The sequence below is a fragment of the Macaca thibetana genome, chromosome 1 (assembly GCF_024542745.1).
Source record: "Macaca thibetana thibetana isolate TM-01 chromosome 1, ASM2454274v1, whole genome shotgun sequence".
NCBI lineage: Eukaryota > Metazoa > Chordata > Mammalia > Primates > Cercopithecidae > Macaca > Macaca thibetana.
The window spans coordinates 129,237,256-129,254,002 of NC_065578.1; the positions used below are offsets into that span (position 1 = coordinate 129,237,256).

The following is a 16,747-nucleotide window of genomic DNA, read 5'->3' on the forward strand; positions in this document are numbered from 1 at the left end:
GGGCTCCATCATCTTCTCTGATGTATTGATCAGGAGAGCTTCAGAGGTAGACAGGCTGAAGCTGGAATCCTGCCCTGTCCCTGATACCTGCCCGGGTGTTCTGGCGGGGCCCGGAAACGGAAGCCCTCTCCTGGCTTTGTTGGGCTTCCTGGGGAAGGCGGAGCTGGTCCACGGGTGACTCAGCGTCCTGCACAGAGTCCAACCCCTGGCCCAGTCCCTGTGTGTGTGTGCGTGTATGTGTGTCCTATCCTGGCCTTGGGCAGGAGGAATTGGCCCCTCATAGAGTGTCAGCCCCATCTTTGGGGATGTGGAGTAGGGGCCACATCTGTGTCTGCCTCTGCTTCCAGGGCACAGCACCAATCTAACGATGTGCTCACCCCTGCCAAGCCCCTGGACGTGTGGTTAAGCTCTCAGCCTCATTCCCACATGTCTAAACAGGGGTCCCTTTGCAGAGTTTTCAGTTTCCTGGGAATGAAGGAGATCAGAATGTGTATGGAGAGAAGAGACCCAGCCTGGGTGAGATTTAGGGGCTTGAACATTGCCGAGGGGCCTGGCAGCCTGGTGAGATGGCCTTCCAGAGAGCCCCAACTTATTTGCTAGGGCCTCCAGCTTCCTTCCTTCCAGGCTGCTCTACCACACACCTACCTGCCCATTCCTCCCCCACACCCCCAACTCCCACAGCACTGTCCTGACCTCACTGGGGCCTTTGTCCTAGCTGTGAGGCCCTGTCTGTGGGCCTGTCTCCTGCACAGGGAAAGAAAGAGTCCCATTGTTCCGGCTCCCTGCTGTGACACAGCAGCTCCTAAAGACTTCCAAAAATGCTTAGCCCGTCAGACTCCCGTGGGTGAGTGGACTTTCCCTGGGGGCTGCAGCCAGATCTCTGCCTGGAGTGAGGGCCCAGGTGCTGTCTCTCCCAGCTGTGCAAGTTCTTTCAATCCACAGACTGGAGGTCCTTCCTGAGATCTGACTTCCGCTCTGCATTCTGCAAAGCAGCCTACTTCCTCCTGAGAAGGGAGAACTGAAAGAGGCAGGGGCAGAGCATGAGGAAGGAAAGGAAAGAAAGGAAAAAAAGGAAGGAAAAAGAAAAGAAAACAGGAGAAAAGGAAGAATGTGAGGAAATTCCCCCCACTGAGAGACTCTAGACTAGTTAATTGTCTGAGTGGGTGGATCTTGTGGCTTCTGTGTTTATTCCCGGATGCTTCTTCCTTAGTATTTAGAGAGCTTGCTAATGGGGAGGCTGTCGACCACAGGACTGGAATATTTAAGGGGGCTAGCCCACAGTCCCCTGGCCCATGGGTTTTTGTTTCATTTTTTTAAGACAGGGTCTCACTTTGTCGCCCAGATTGTAGTGCAGAGGCACGATCTTGGCTCACTGCAAACTCTGCCTCCCAGGCTCAAGCGATTCTCATGCCTCAGCCTCCTCAGCAGCTGGGACTACAAGGCGCATGCTACCAGGCAGGAAACTTTTTGTTTTTGTTTTTGTTTTTGTAGGAATGAGGTTTCTCCATGTTGTTCAAGCTGGTCTCGAACTACTGGGCTCAAGCGATCCTCCCGCCTCAGCCTCCCAAAGTGCTGGGATTACAGGCATAAGCCACCTTGCCTGCCCTGGCCCATGTTATATAGACCCCAAGTGGCATCTAGGAATTCCTAGTATCACTGGCAAGGGACATCGCTCTGTGCCTCAGTTTCTCCATCAAGGTGAACCGAAGTTCTCTCTGACATAATTTCCTGGCAAGTGAAAGGAAGAAATCCTGGAGAGACCAAAAGACTCAGAAATTGCGCCAGGCACGGTGGCTCACGCCTGTAATCCCAGCACTTTGGGAGGCTGAGCCGGGTGGATCACAAAGTCAGGAGATCGAGACCATCCTGGCTAACACGGTGAAACCCCATCTCTACTAAAAATACAAAAAAATTAGCCAGGTGTGGTGGTGGGCACCTGTAGTCCCAGCTACTATGGAGGCTGAGGCAGGAGAATGGCGTGAACCCGGGAGGCGGAGCTTGCAGTGAGCGGAGATCGCACCACTGCACTCCAGCCTGGGCGACAGAGCGAGACTCCGTCTCAAAAAAAAAAAAAAAAAAAAAAAAAAAGACTCAGAACTTGGGAAGGGACCAGGGAGGAGGGAGGAAAGTAGGCAGAAGACAGAAGAGAGGTGAAAATGGGGAGACAGGGAAGGAGAGTTGGGTCCCTGAGTGGCAAATGTCTCTCCTTTGCAAAGAGGATGGAGTCCTGAAGACCCAGGAGGGGGCCAGAGCCAGCGGAGCATTCCCCCACTGTAAAGTCTCCCAGCCAGCCTGCCTGGGGCTCTGGGGCCCTGGCACTTGCAAGCAGCTGAGACGGCAGCTGTTGGGAGGGGGTTCCTCGACAGAGGCCTCCTGGCACCTGCCTTGGTTTATTTCTGGAGCCACAGCTGAGTCATGGGGGTGGGGAGAGTGAACGGGACTTGGGGGGAGGGGAGACTGTGACTAGAAGAGAAGGTTGAGGAAGGAAGAGGGCTCTAGGGCCTGGGACTCTGGGACCTAGGGTCCATCCCTTTGGGGCCAGAGCATCAAGTACAGGAGGGACATCCACCTTGGAGCCCCTGGAATAGTGGGGCTTGGGGAAGGCTTTGGGGAGTAGGAGGCAGGGCCTCTACCCTTGAAATGTGGGAGAAGAGACAAGCCTGATCTGGGTGTGGGAATGCTGTGTTAGAAAGACTGAGAGGCCAGTCACAGTGGCTCATGCCTGTAATCTCAGCATTTGGGGAGGCCAAAGCAGGCAGATCACTTGAGCCCAGGAGTTCAAGACCAGCCTAGGTAACATAGCAAGAGCCTGTCTCTACTAAAAATACAAAAATTAGCCAGGTCTGGTGGCTTACGCCTGCAGTCCCAGCAACTTGAGAGGCTGAGGTGGGAGGATGGCTGTTGTGAACCAAGGAGGTCAAGGCTGCCGTGAACTAGGATAGTGCCACTGCACTCCAGCCTGGGTGACAGACAAGATCTCCATCAGAAGAAGAAGAAGAAGAAGGAGGAGGAGGAGGGGGGGGGGGGGGGGGAGAGGGGAAAGAGGGCTCCCAGCAGGGAGGTAGATGGGAGACCCCAGTGCCATGAGAGAGGAAAGAGAGAGGGCCACATTTTCCTCTGTGGGCCATGCTTTCTGTCCCTCCCTCTGCTTCTGAGCCAAGCATCTCCTCCCCTGGTTCAGCCACTTGAGATTCTTCTCATCCTAGTCTTTTTAAGGTCAGCCTGTAGATTCAGGAACAGAGTGCCGGAGTCCTTTCTTCAGGTACTTGAGCTGCATTCAAGAAACATCCTATTTTCCCACCTCCCAAGAAGACCCTCAAGTCTAACTTCCATCTGTCCTGCTGTAGGATCCATCCTGGAACTTAGCTCTCCCCTGTGGGTGGGGCTGGGGGTCCAGCTGGGACCCAGGAGCCTGTGCCCAAGCCCGGAGTCGTCTCGGGTTTCCTGGGCTTAGGTGGGCTTTTTTTCCATCCCCTCTCCCTTCCATGGGCAGCCTCAGAGAGCACATTCCAGCTGAAATTAAATCACATTCCTCTCTCCCTGCTTCATGAGCATGGCATTGCTGACAGCAGCTGTGACACCACAGGGTCAAGTGGCAGCAGCTGGTTCCCCAGGGAGGGGCTGAGAAGGGGGTGGGGAGGGAAGTGGAGGACCAGGGCCTTTCTTTGGAGGCAATAAATGAATTCTGATTCTTTGATCTCAAGAGACCAGAAAAAGAGGCACAGACCCTGCAGTGGCAGGGATCAAGGTTAGACCACGGGATGTCCTAGCTGTGTGGTGCCTCTGGGGATGACCCAGTCCCAGGAAGGCCCCACGGGGGAAGGAGGTGTCCGGTGTCTCTTTCTGAGAGGACCCTGGAAGAACGTACTCTCCCCACTCCAGGGCTGGGCTCTCACACAGACATTAAGGCTGAAGGAGCCCTTTAAGAGACCACACTCTGTGCTCCCTTGGCCGAGCCCAACACCTAGGCCTTTGATTTCCTCTGAGACTCGTGGCAATGGCGGCAGGAGCAGCAGCAGCAGCAATGGGACAGCATCAGGCTGGCTTGAATGGAGAGCTCAGCCCCTAACCTCACCCTCTGAGGCGCCTCAGCCTGCACAGCCTTATAAGGAAGTGCCCCAAACAAACCGAGGAAGCCACCTCCGGCCCCCCACCCGGCCCCACCCCATCCAAAAGCTATATTTACCCAGAGGAGGCCCCAGAATAACCTCCCACTTGTCCTTGCACTGAATGGAGGGGTGGGGGCAGGGGGGATACTGTCCCTCTGTGCTCCCTCCCCTGGGACTTCACCCTCAGAAGTGTGTCCCGTTGTCTGTCATGGTCATTCATTTATTTAATACGCATTTATTCAGCACCTCCTGGGCTCCCAGGCACTGAGCTAGGCTCTGGGCGATGACCAGGACAAAGGTCTTGCTGTCCCAGAAACTCCCATGATGACAGCATGTCTGAGACCCCGAAGTTCCCTGGTTTTGCTTCTACTCTGGCCTCCTTTTCCAGCTCCTTCCCAGTCATCTCCTCTCTGTCAGAAACTCCTCTGGAGCTCTGTCCAGGGCTCTCTTCATCTTATATGCTCTCTCTGGGGGATCTCTAGGCCAGCGACCCCCTAATTCTTGTCTCCAACCTGGCCCTCTCTCCTGGGCTCCAGCTCCACGTGTCCACCTACCTCAAACACCTCCTCCTGGAGGTCACAATTTCCTGCTGGACGCTGCCGCTCAGAAAATAGTCCTATGTCTGCCAGCTGCCCAGCCAAAAACCTGGGACCCTCTGCTAGCATATCCCCCCCATCCCCTACCATGGATTACCAAGTCCTGAGATTCCCTTTCCTCATGTGTCTCCTCTCCACCACTGCCACCGTCACTGTCTCCTGCCTGCACTATGGCAGGTGGCAGCCTCCCTGAAGCCCTCCTGCCCACACCAACCTGTTTTCACGCAGCAGCCAGAGTTTGACTTGAAATGCAAACCTGGGCCGGGGGTGGTGGCTCACGCCCGTAATCCCAGAACTTTGGGAGGCCGACGCAGGCGGATCACTTGAGGTCAGGAGTTTGAGACTAACCTGGCCATCATGCTGAAACCCTGTCTCTACTATACAAAAATTAGCTGGGTGTGGTGTCAGGTGCCTGTAATCCCAGCTACTCTGGAGACTGAGGCAGGAGAATCTCTTGAACTGGGGAGGCAGAGGTTGCAGTGAGCCGAGATTGCACCACTGCACTCCAGCCTGGGTGACAGAATGAGACTCCCGTTTCAAAAAACAAGCAAGCAAACAAAAAATAACAAAAATTAGCTGGGCGTGGCCTCGGGCACCTGTAATCCCAGCTACTTGGGAGGCTGAGGCAAGAGAATTGCTTGAACCGGGGAGGCAGAGATTGGAGTAGCCAAGATCGCAACACTGCACTCCAGGCTGGGCGACAGAATGAGACTCCTTCTCAAAAGAAAAAAAAAAAAGAAGGAAAGAAATGCAAACCTGGTCAGGTCACCTCTGCTTGCAACCCTTTAGAAGCTCTCGCTTCAGAATTCACTCATTGCCTCCAAATACGTAGAAGTCTTTATTTCCTGGCTATCTAATGAGACCTCTGTCCCCAAACCCTGACTCTCTCTTCAGTCTCATGATGAACTTTCTCTTCCCTCCTCCACCATCTGGCACAGGAGCCTTCCTTCTCTTTCTCAGTTGCCCAGGCTTTCTCTTCCTGCCTCTGAACTTTGCACATGCTGTTCCCTCTGACTAGAACCCCTTTCCTTCTCCTCCTCCCCAACTGGCCACTCCTGCTCATCTTTCAGGTTCTCAGGAGAGCCTTCCCTGTCTACCCCTCCCGTACGCCCCCAACCCAGGTCAGGCGAGGTCCCCTGCACTCTGCTCCCATAACCTAGGGCACTTCACTGTTTTCAGATATGATTTCCACTCAGAAGCCCTTGTTCAACTGGTAGGTAAAGCTGCCTGAGTGAGGAAGCCCATTGTTCTTTATCTGTGGCTCCCCAGTGCCTGCACAGCACATGGCATGTGGTAGATGCTCAGTAAATAGTTGTTGACAAATGATGACCGCTCCTGTTCTCACCACCAGGAACGTCCCTGTTACTGTCCAACCCTCGCTCCTCTTGCTGCATTGACAATTACTTCCAAAGAGAACACGCCTCCCACGACATATCCCCTTAGGGAAGTCCTCGCTTCTGCCCTGTTTGAGATTATTGGCAGCAATGGCCAGTTTGGTAACTCGATATGGGATCAGGAGTCCTGTGGGCGGGGGGGGGTAGGGTGGGCACCAGACACAGGGAAGGACTGCTTGGCTAGGCCCCCGTCCTCGGCCCTTGCCCAAGCGGAGGTGCCCGAGGGCCTGGGGAGATCAAGCACAGGGCACCTCTGTCCCATTGGAGGGGCAGGGAGTGGACCTTCCTTGCCTGGATGCCAATGCACTGGCCCTAGGCCTAGCAGCCTGGCAGGATCAGATAGGGCCTTGTTAGCAGTGGGTACAGGAAGGAGAGAGCGGAGGCTTGGGCTGCCAGGAGGGTGGGGTGGGGAGAGACAGGATCCCGGCCCCTGAGGGATGGGGCATAGTGGGTGAGAAATGGAGCCTGGGTGCCCAAGACAGAGGTGCTAGATGAAGACAGGCAGAGAGGCAGACAGTGAGGGCCTGTCAGGGAGGCCCCTACCCACCCCTCTCTGACTGGAGGACAGGAGTAGGAGCCAGAGGGGCTGGGACTTCATCTTCTCATCTTTCTCCAGCCCTCAGCCCTGAGCCCAAAGGGAGGGAGAGCCTGCTCCCGGACTTGGGATCCGCTCCAAACTGGAACATTTTGTTTGGCAGCCCCTATCCCACCCCCACCAGCGCTATTTAGAGGTGTCGCCAGATCTTCCTTCCCCACAGAGCTGAAGCAGCGAGTGGTTTCTATTTGGGTATCCTGACTTCAAGGCCTGCAGGCCCCACCTAATCCAGGAACCCCTGGTCCCCTCCCTGTCCTACACGGGGACACAGAGAGTTCCTGGGAAGTGGGGGGAGGAGGAGACGCTGTGGCTGGAGGACCCTTGGGCTAGGCTGCTGCCAGCACAGCACTGTCATCAGCACACCCCCAGCCCCCACCCCGACAGTTCAGCCCCCCACTCTCCCCTCTCCCCTGCCTCCTGCTGCAGCGTTGGAGGGAAGTCCTACCGAAGAGCTATGCTGTCCTCAGCCTCCTTCCTGCTCTCCTGGGCCCAGGGAGGCTCCCAGGTCACCTGGCCCAGCCTCTCTCATTGTGTGGCAGAGTCTGAGGCTTAGAGGATCAATGCTGACCTGAGGCCACGCAGCCAGACTGAAGCCGAATAGGCCTCTTCCTTCACCCTGCTCCCACCAAGCCAGGGGGAGCAGATCAGGCCAGACAACTTGTTTGGGTTTAGAGACAAGGGGGCTTATTATGCTGGCGGCACCAAGGGGCTAATGGCGGGGGACATACCAGGGTGGGGGTGGCCCCAAGGCCTAATCCCTGTAATCAGTGCTGTGGGCAGAGATGATGACAGGCCTGGCTTCTGCAGGCGCTGAGGTCACCTGGACTGGCCTCCCCCAGCCAAGCTACAGCCCCTGGCCCTCCCCAGGCCCCAGCACTGCTGTCTGCAGCTTGGGTCTGTCTGCCCTCATCCCCCAAGGAGGTCTCCAGGGTCCTCCTCTCCTCAGGAGGCAGCCCCTCCCCAGCACCAGCATCTCATCCCTCCTCCCAACAGTCTCCCCCACCACCCCATCTCTGCTCCTGTACTAACTCTGAGGGGCCCCTCTGAGAGGCGGAAGGAAGAGTCCAGACTTGGAAGGCAGAGGCATTACTTTATTCAGGCAGGGACTAGCCAGGCAGGGCCACAGGTGGCAGGGATGGGGAGGTCAGGACACGGGAGTGCCATCACCTCCATTAGCCACAGGCCAGACAGCCCAGGAGGGTGGTGCTACTGCAGTGAGATGGGGCAGGGCTGGTGAGCTTGGGCACAAAAGCCAGCATGTCACCCTTCCTTTGGAGAAGCCTCTGTGCTACAGGACTTTTCCAGCTGATGGGATGTGGAGGGAAGGGGGCCTAGTACTATCGGGATTCAGCTTACTTAGCCTATGAGATGGTGCAGGCAAGAGATCCTCTTTGCAGGGCAGGAGGTTATATTCCTACAGCCTCCATTCTTGGAGTAGGCTCCTTTGCCACACCCCTTTTCACCTTAGCCGGCCAGGCCTCTCAGCCAGAAACCCCAGGTCAAGAGATCATAAGTTAAGAGTGCTGCCCCTGAGCAGGGAGCGGGCTTGGAGACATCTTCCCACTCCCTGCACCCCTAAGTCCCCAGTGCCAGGGAGATGGTCTTTCCCTAGTCCTCCCCTGAGGACCAGGACTCTCTATCTCCTTCTCTCTGAGTGAACTTCAGGAACTGACCCTGGCCCAGGTGAACAGGAGCCCCTGCCCAAGAGGTCTTCAGGGCACTCCCCTCCTCCTCCTGTAAGGGGCTCCCTCGGTCTTCCTCAGGGACGAGCAGCGTCCCTTGCCCCACTTCCTCAGACTGCTCCAGTCCGTTCATCACTCCCCCATTCACATGCTGTGACTTCTCCTCCAAGTTGGGACCCTGGCCATTAACACCAATGATGTCTGCCCCTGGGCCTGAGTCCTCCATCCCACCGGGGACCTCCAGAGGGCCAGGGACTTTGTCTTCCCTCTCCAAGGAAACAGGGTCTGACTCTTCTTCTGAGCCAGAAGGCTCAGCACTGTCCTGGGACTCAGTTTCCAGGGCAGTCATGGGGGCACCAGCCACTGCACCCCTCAAGCCGTCATCCCAGGGGACACTGACACCCACAGAATCAAACTCCAGGAAGTCCCCTCTCTGGGAGCTACTCAGGGCCTGGAGGCTGCCAACAGAGGATCCTGGCCCCCACCGCCCAGCCTCTGGCTCCCTCCCCTTCTCCTCATCCTCCTCTCCCTCCTCCCCACTTTCTTCCTCATCTGCAAACCCATCAGACTCCCCATCCCGATCCCAGGCTGCAGGCTCCAGTAGCAGCTGAGGCACCTGGCCTAGAGGTTCTGCCACCTCCCCAGGGACCCCAGGAAGAAAAGATGCCTCAGTCCCCAGGTCCTCAAATTCCTCTGACAGGTCAGAGTCACGGCCACACTCTTCTTCTCCCTCCTCCCCCTCCTCCTCTTCTGAGGGTGGGGCCTCAAGGCCCTTGGAAGCCAGGGCAGCAGGGTCCCAGCCCTCCTTTCCAGTCTTCCCTTGAGGGGGTGGCCTCTGCTCTCCAGTGGGGTCCCACTTGGGGGAAGTGGGGGACCTGAGGTAGAGGCCCAGGGGAGTGGAGTCGGGAAGAGTCTCCCCCAGCTCATCCTCCTCACTCTCTTCTCTGCTCTCCTCCCCCTCCTCTTGGAGGTCCTTGGGGATCTCCCCAGAACCCAACTCCTCCTGCTCACTCTCTACTTTCCCCAGGGCCTCAGCCCTCCCCTGCACCCCCCAGCTAGCCTCCTGGCTCCCTTCAGCCTGAGGCTGGGGCCCAGGGGCATCTTCCAGGATTGGGGTGTACGTTGGGCTGGGGGAGACCAGCACTGGTGGTACATCCTTCTCAGCTTCCTCTGACCCCAGGGGCGGAGGTGGAGGGGCATCACTTCCATCGTGGCCCAGGGTCTCAGCAGGGAACGCCTCCTCTGCTTCCCTGGGGGCCTCAGCCTCTGACTCCTCCCAACCCTTGGGAGACTCCCAAGGGTCTCTACTCTTCCTGGGCAACTCGGAGAGCTCTGTCCCCAGAGCACCTGCCTCCTCTGGGTCCTTTCTAGGCCCTTCCAAGCCCTGAACCCTCTTTGCCTCCAAACTCTCCTCTTCCAGGGGTGGTTCCATCACCTCTTCCCTGGTCAGATGGCCTGAGTCCTCCAGCCCTCCCACCTCCTGCCTCGGGCCTGGCTCAGCTCCCACAGCAGACTCACCCGTGACAGGCTCTGACGCCAACGTGACCTCTGGGGAAGCTTGGCCACCCCGTGGGGCCACATCCTCATCTTCCACCAGGGGCTCTATCGCCTCTGGCAGCCCCTGGGGAGCTTGGAGGCCTGGGGCCCCCACCTGTTGTGATTGTCCTTCGGGGTCCTGGAGGCCCTCAGCCCCTCCCTTCCCACTAGCTCCCTCAGCTAGGCCTCTCTGCTCTTTGGGCTCAGGGCTCTCTGGGTGCCCCTCGCCTGGGATCCAGACCTCCTCTGTGGCATTCGCCTCTCCCTGCTCTACCACCTCCTCCTTCCCAGCGAAGCCATCCTGCTCCCTCAGGTTCAGCTCTGCCTCATCCTCATTTTCCACTCCAGCCATCCCAGCGGGGCTTTCCTGAAACAGTTCTTGGTCCTTTCCCACCGTATCTTCCCACCTCTGCACATCTGCAGACTGCGGCAGCTCCTGTCTCTCCTCCTCCAGAGACCTCAGTGACTCTTGGTTCTCTCCCTTCCCCAGGTTCTCTTCCTCTTCCAGATTCCTTTGACTTTCCTTATCTACCTCCTCTGGAGATCTCAAATTCTCCAGGTTCCATGCTCCTAGAGATCTCAATGGTTCCTGATTCTCCTCTTCTAGGAGTCTCAATGTCTCTTGGTTCACTTGCACAGACTCCAGTGGTTCTTGAATTTCTAGAGGTTTCATTGTCCCCTGATTTATTTCTTCTAGAGACCACAGTGGTGCCTCAGTTTCTGGAGATTTCAATGTTTCCAGGTTCTCTTGTCCTGCAGACTTCAGTGATTGTAGGAGCTCTGTTTCTAAAGATTTTACTGCCTCTACACTCTCTTCTTTGAGTGACTTTAATAACTCTTGATTCTCATTTTCAAGAGGTCTAGCTATCTCCTGGTCAAAAGACTTCAGTGGTTCTGGATCCACTTTTTCTGGGGGTCTTAATGTCATCTGATCCTCTTCCCCTAGAGGCCTCTGGGGCTGTTGAGTCTCTTTTTCAAGAGTTCTCAGTGTCTCTTGGTCCTCTTCTTCTAAAGACCTCAGTGATGTGTGATTCTCTGTTTCTAGAGGTCTCACAATACTCTGGTCCTCTTCTTCTAGAGTGTTCAGTGGTTCCTGGTTCTCTTTTTCCAGAGGTCTAAAGGCCTCTTGGTTCTCATCTTCAAGAGACCTCAGGGGTTCCTGATTCACCTTTGTCAGAGATCTCAGTGCCTCCTCATCCTCTACTTCTAGAGATCTCAGTGGCTCCTGATTCTCCTTTTCCAGAGCTGTCAATGACTCTAAGTTCTCTTGCAGAGAACTTACTAATTCTTGATTTTCCTTTCCTGGAAATAAAAATGTCTCTAGATTACCTTCAAGAGATTTCATTAGTTCTTGATTCTCCTTTTGCAGGGGTTGCAATGTCTGTGTGTCCTCTTTTCCTATAGGCTTAAGTAGGCCTACAGCCTCTTTTTCTAGAGGTCTCACTACCTCCACATCCTTTAATAGCTCTTTATTTTCCTTTTCTAGGCTTTTTAGTGTATCTAAGTCTTCTTCTAAGGACCTCGGAGATTCTTGATTCTCCCTTTCTAATGTCTCATGGCTCTGGTTTTCCAGAGTCTTCAGTGACTCTTGAATCTCCTCTCCCAGAGACTTCAGGGTTTCTTTTTCCAAAGGAACCTGGGAGTCCTGGATTTCCTTCCTGTTTAGATCCTGTTCTTCCCATATTTCCTGCTGCAAGCTGCTCACCATTTTACCCTCTATGGCTGTTTCTTTCTCTACCAACCCCCGTATTTGTCCTTCACCTTCCTCTTGGCATATGCTGAACACTCTAGACCCACCGGATTCTCCATCCTTAGCCTCTAAACTGGAGTGGTCAGGGCTGACGGGTGGGGCCAAGGAGGCATGGTCCTCTGGGGACTGGCCTGTACCGGCCTCTTGCCACTGGCCCCCAGGCTCCTCTGGTCCAGGCAGGACGCTGGCAGGAATGGCCACCTTGGCTTCAGCCTGCAGAGGCTCTGGAGCCTGTTTCCTCCCACCCTGTGCCTGGAGCAGAGAGACTGGAGCATCCTGGGCTCTGATCTCTGCATCTGTAGCAAGAGAGGGTGCCTGAGGTGTGGGTGGGATGGGGGTGCTGGCCAAGGTAGGGGTACGGGCCTGGAGGAATTCTTGGTTCTTAAGAAAGGCTGGCACAGGTGTCTCAAGGGTAGCAGGCAAGGGTGAGGGGAGGGAAGTTGGGCTCAGGACTGGGAGCAAAGATCCAAGACGCCGGCCCTCTGGGGTCCCAGGGAATTGCAGCTCCAACTTGGGGTCTGGAAAGGCAGAGGGGGAAGAAGCAGCATCAGTATACCACTGGCAGTGAGGGGAGACACAGAGCGGCCACCACTGGCAAGAGTGTCCATGCGCCTGCCCCTGGTGCCCACGGCTGGGCTGAGAGCATGCTCACTGACTCTGGAGGCCACGGACTTGTGATTTAGATTGGTGCCTCTAGGGAAAGATAGGTCTGGGATATGAAGAGCAAAGCAGGGTAGTTTCTGTGGGATCTTGGCCCCTCTTACCCGGGAAGCTGAGGGAAGTCTTGGAGCCACCGCCAGGTGTTTGCAGCCGGGAGTTCTCAGCCTCCAGGAGGGTCCTGGAGAGGAGGGAGGGAAAGTGGGGTCAGCCCTCTGCCCCCAGGCCTGCAGGCAGCAAGCCAGCTGGGGACAACTCAGGCTGAGCTTGTACCATCCTGGCCCTGCAGGCTTCCTCTTCATTTGACAATGTCACACAAAAGTCACACTCAGGGTGAAATCACATAGTCACATACCCACAGACGTCACACACTTGGTCACACAGAGTCACACCGTATTGGGACACACAGCAGAGCTCAGACATAGAAGCAGATTCCCACACAGTCGGACACTGCCCTACACACACGCACACAAGGCTTAGGCTAGCCTCCTCCTCCCACCCCAGGCCGATGACCTCATCCTCTGTGTGGGGGACCGATTCTCATGCTAATTGCTGCCATTGTCCAAGTCACCATCTGGAGGGTCTGAGAAGGAGAGGATTCTGGGGAAGTGGGAATTCTCAGGCCGTTCCCATGGGATGGGCTCCCTCCTCCTTCCCTGGTGGCCCCCAGAGCTAGCGACAGACAAAAGCAAATGAATTCAGCTCCCCCTCTCCAAATCCTTTTCATGCCTCAAAAACCAGCAGTTAAATTCCTCGGGGCCCACCAGACCCTTCCCCTCGGTGGTTTCACTTGGGGTCAGGGCCCTCATCTTAGGATCTCTAAGCACTCTGGATCCCAAGCTCTTCGGTGCACGGAGGTCTTTGTGTCCAGGCCCCTGCCTCAGTGCCCCTTGAACCAATGAGGGGAGCAGGGACCAATCAACTCAACAACTTAGGCTGAGCAGCTACTCCTCTCTGCTTTGCTCCATGATCTCTGAGACTGGTTAGCACTTGCTGTAGCCTCACCTCTGTCCTTCCCAATGCTGTGGCCTTCCTTCTGGGCTTCTCTTCCCTGGTGGTGGAGCCCCTCTCTTCCACATCCTCCCCAGAGCCTCACTGACCTTCCATCTCTGGGCCTTGCCTCCCCTCCTTTCCTGACCTCATATGGCCCTTCACCAGCCACAGAGCCCCTTCCTCAGGGTCCATCAATGGCCCCTCAGCCAACAGGGCCAATTTCCCAGAAGAGACTGCGGGCTTTGCCCAAGGCCACATAGCAAGTGAGAAGCCGCCCCTCCTTGGTCTCAGCCATTTCTAGGAAAACAGAAAATGTGGACGATGAAAGGTTGGGCAGGACCAAGGGCACTAGGGGGCATCAGAGGAGTCAGGCCCCATGACATCCAGGCTAGAAGAGGCCTTGGAAGTCCCCCAGCCCAGCCCTCAGCCCCTAGACAAGGCTGAGGCCCAGGTCAGGTGGCAAGTCAGTGCAGCCACCCCATGCCTGCAATGCCTCCTTTCCGTGGTTGCCAAAGGACATGGCCCCCGGGGGTGTGGGCACGCATAGAGTTGGAGCTTTGCCCCTTGGGGGAAGGGTCTGGATACAGTTGCCCCACACGGGTCCAGCCCCTCTCCAGAGGCTGTCCCACTCAGCAATATCATCTCTCCTGGGGGAATTTCCTGGGCACAGGACATTTTTCAGGTCTCCAACCTATGGGAGAGCAGATGGTTTCAGGCAGGACATGTTTCGGTGTGGAAGTGACTAGCCTAGAGTTACAGAACCCAGTGGCAGCAGAGTTACCATCACCTACACCTCTGGTCCCCTTCAGCCACACAGTCTGCCCCAGCATGTGTGTGCACCTCTGTGTGCGTGGGTAGACAGGGCTCATCTCGTACCTGTACGTGGCCACCTCCAGGCTGAGGGACATCTTGAGATGCGCCAGCTGCTGCCGACCTTCCAGGACCTGAGCGATCTGGCTCTGTAGGCCCTGTTTCTCCTGCTCCAGGGCCTCCACAGCCAGCTGCAGGGCAGGCAAGAGGCAGTCAGCGGAGGGGCTGGGGTCCCTTCTGCGAACCAACCTGTGTCCTGCCCGCTGCTGCTGCCTGGGAAGCACCTCCTGCTCCCTGGCTGACTTCTCTGTGCAGCAGACCCCCGTCTCCCCCACCCTACTCCCTGCCCAGAGAGCCCCCTCTGGATCAGCCAAGATAAGCCCAGGGCCCCTGTCAGCCCTCTCAGCCCTCTCCCACTGCTCCTCCTCTGAGGATGCTGATTAAATGGTAGCACATGTTGCTCAGAACACAGCCCCCACAGGAAGGGGAGGTGATGGGTTATGGAGAGGAGAAGAGGGAAAAAAAAAGTGGAAGCAGAAGGAAAAACGATTAATCAAGAGGCCTGGAGCCTGCAGGACTGGAAGGCAAACAGCCCCAGTCCCCCATTGGTCCCATCTCCCATAGCTGTCTCCTGCTCCTCACAGCAGGCTCCCACCCCCGCCCCACCCCATTTCCCACATGTTCTGGATTCTCTCTCCTCTGAGAGGAGGGATGGGGAGGTGGCCATGGCACCTCTGTGTGGCTCAGGCAAGAAGCTGTTTTCGCAGCTGCTGGTCACATCTGTGCCCTGTGAGAAGGAGCAGCTGTTATGGGCCTCTGGAATGTGCTCCAGGGAGCCGAGAAGCCATGACATGGGAGGGGGCTGGTAACCATTCATTCAGGGCCCCTCACTCCTCCCCTCAGGGGAAGGAGGGCTGTGAGGAACTTGGAGATTCTGAGTGACCAGGCCACCAGACTCAGCGCAGAGGCGATAGTGCTGGGCATCTTCCCAGTAATAGCAGAGCCTGGGGAGGGGCCCGGAGCCCCGGTCATCATCAGAGCCAGACGGTGCCACCCAGAGAGTGGGGGGGGGGTGCTGCTGCAATGAGTCTTGGGCCTGACTGCCCACCCAGGGATGTGTTTCGAGAAGCCCCACCATTCGCACCCTACACTAGACGGGGCTGTAAAAGTCTAGGACTTGTGGCACCAGGTTTCTGAGAACTGGCTCCTGATTCAACAGCCAGCTAGCCCCACTCCCTTCCCAGAAGGTCTCTGAGCTTCATAAGGGACTTTCTGGAGCTTTCTGGAACTTTCTCTCACCCAGGCCCTCAACCTCCTCACCTGGAACTTTTCAGTAGCCCGCAGCCGCTCCTGCCAGCGGCCCTCCAACCTTTGTTCCAACGCTGCCCTGCGCTCCTGGAGGCCTCCGCGCTCAGCCTGGAGCTGCTGCAACTCCAGGCGGCCCTCGCGGGCACCCTGCACCGCCCGGCCCAGCCGCTCGCGGGCCTGGCCCAGCGACGTCTCCATGTGCGCCACGCGCTCCTGATAGCCGCGCACTGCCCCGCGCCACGCCTCGCCCAGTCGCCTTGCCAGCTCCTCCACCTCCGGGGCCGGCGCGGGAGGCCCGCGGGGCGGCGCGGGGCAGCGGGGGGCACAGGCAGCCTGTGCGTTCAGGCCGATGCGCTCTTCCTCGTGCGCCAGGCGTAGAGCCTCTAGCTCGCGCTCCAGCTCTGCCGCCTGTCTGCTCAGCCAGGCCCGGGCGCATTTCTCCGCCTCGACGGCGCGCCGGTTGCGGGCTACCTCCTCCGCCGTCCGCTCCCGGGCCAGCCGCAGCTGCTGGCATCGGCCCACCACGCCCTCCAGCTCTTCAGCCAGGTTGTCGCGCGCCACCTCGGCCGCGTGCTTCTCCCGCCAGCGCTGATCAACGAGGGCCCGCAGGGCCGCCAGCTCATCGTCGGCTCGCGCCCGCCAGGAGGTGTCCCCGGATTGTGCCCGGAGCCCCCCGAGCTCGGCGCTGAGCAGCTCATTCTGCTCCTCCAGCGCCTTGACCCGGCCCAGGTAGGCCTCCAGGCGCCGATTGAGCTCCCACATCTGAAAAGACTCCTCCCCCATGCAGCCCTCCATCCTGCTCGTCTGACCCACTGAGGATGGACAGACGCTGGGCACCAGGAAAAGGGAGCGGCTCACAGAGCTTTTAGGACCGAAGAGAAAAGAGACCGACGGGGACAATGACGGGGCGGGGCGGGGTGGGAGTAGCCTGAGCGACTGAGAGTCGGGAGTGGGAGCGAGGCTATTCATACTCCCGCCAGGCGGGCGGGAAGAGGGGCGGGACCCAGGTCTTAACCCCTTAGAGGTCAGAGAGTGGCAGCAGCCTCTGTCCCTGCTTCCCCAGGGTGCTGGAGAGTGGAACCAAAGAAGAAGCCCTACCATGGAGAATCGGATCTGAGGGTGGTGGCTTTCTGAGGGAGGAGGCCGTGAAGAAGGGTCACAATCCGCAAAAAAGGCAAATAATGCACAGAACCGAGCCTGTGGGAGTGGGGGTGCCAGGACGTTCCAGCCTGGGAGGGAGTGCAGTCTCAGTTACTGGACACATCCGAGAGAGGTATCACTTACTGAATTCCTCTAGGACTCAGTTTCTTCATCCAT

General features: G+C 57.3%; 1 protein-coding gene across 1 annotated transcript; it reads right to left on the minus strand.

The window, feature by feature from the left end:
- Nucleotides 1-7,771: 7,771 nt before the first annotated feature.
- Nucleotides 7,772-16,368, minus strand: NES (nestin). The gene is made up of 4 exons (XM_050752370.1): nt 15,443-16,368; nt 14,189-14,313; nt 12,427-12,500; nt 7,772-12,180 (listed from the first exon to the last, which is right to left on the minus strand). The coding sequence occupies exons 1-4, from the start codon at nt 16,223-16,225 to the stop codon at nt 8,303-8,305; spliced, it is 4,860 nt and encodes a 1,619-aa protein (XP_050608327.1). The 5' UTR covers nt 16,226-16,368; the 3' UTR covers nt 7,772-8,302.
- Between the last annotated feature and the right edge of the window lie 379 nt (nt 16,369-16,747).

Excerpts from the sequence above, each read along its gene's own strand:
- NES (XM_050752370.1), bottom strand. The coding sequence starts at position 16,225 with ATGGAGGGCTGCATGGGGGAGGAGTCTTTTCAGATGTGGGAGCTCAAT. Across the intron at positions 14,314-15,442 it reads GGGCTACTGAAAAGTTCCAG|CTGGCTGTGGAGGCCCTGGA; the intron begins GTGAGGAGGTTG and ends CCTGCCCTGCAG. Across the intron at positions 12,501-14,188 it reads CTGGAGGTGGCCACGTACAG|GACCCTCCTGGAGGCTGAGA; the intron begins GTACGAGATGAG and ends CCTCCTCTCCAG.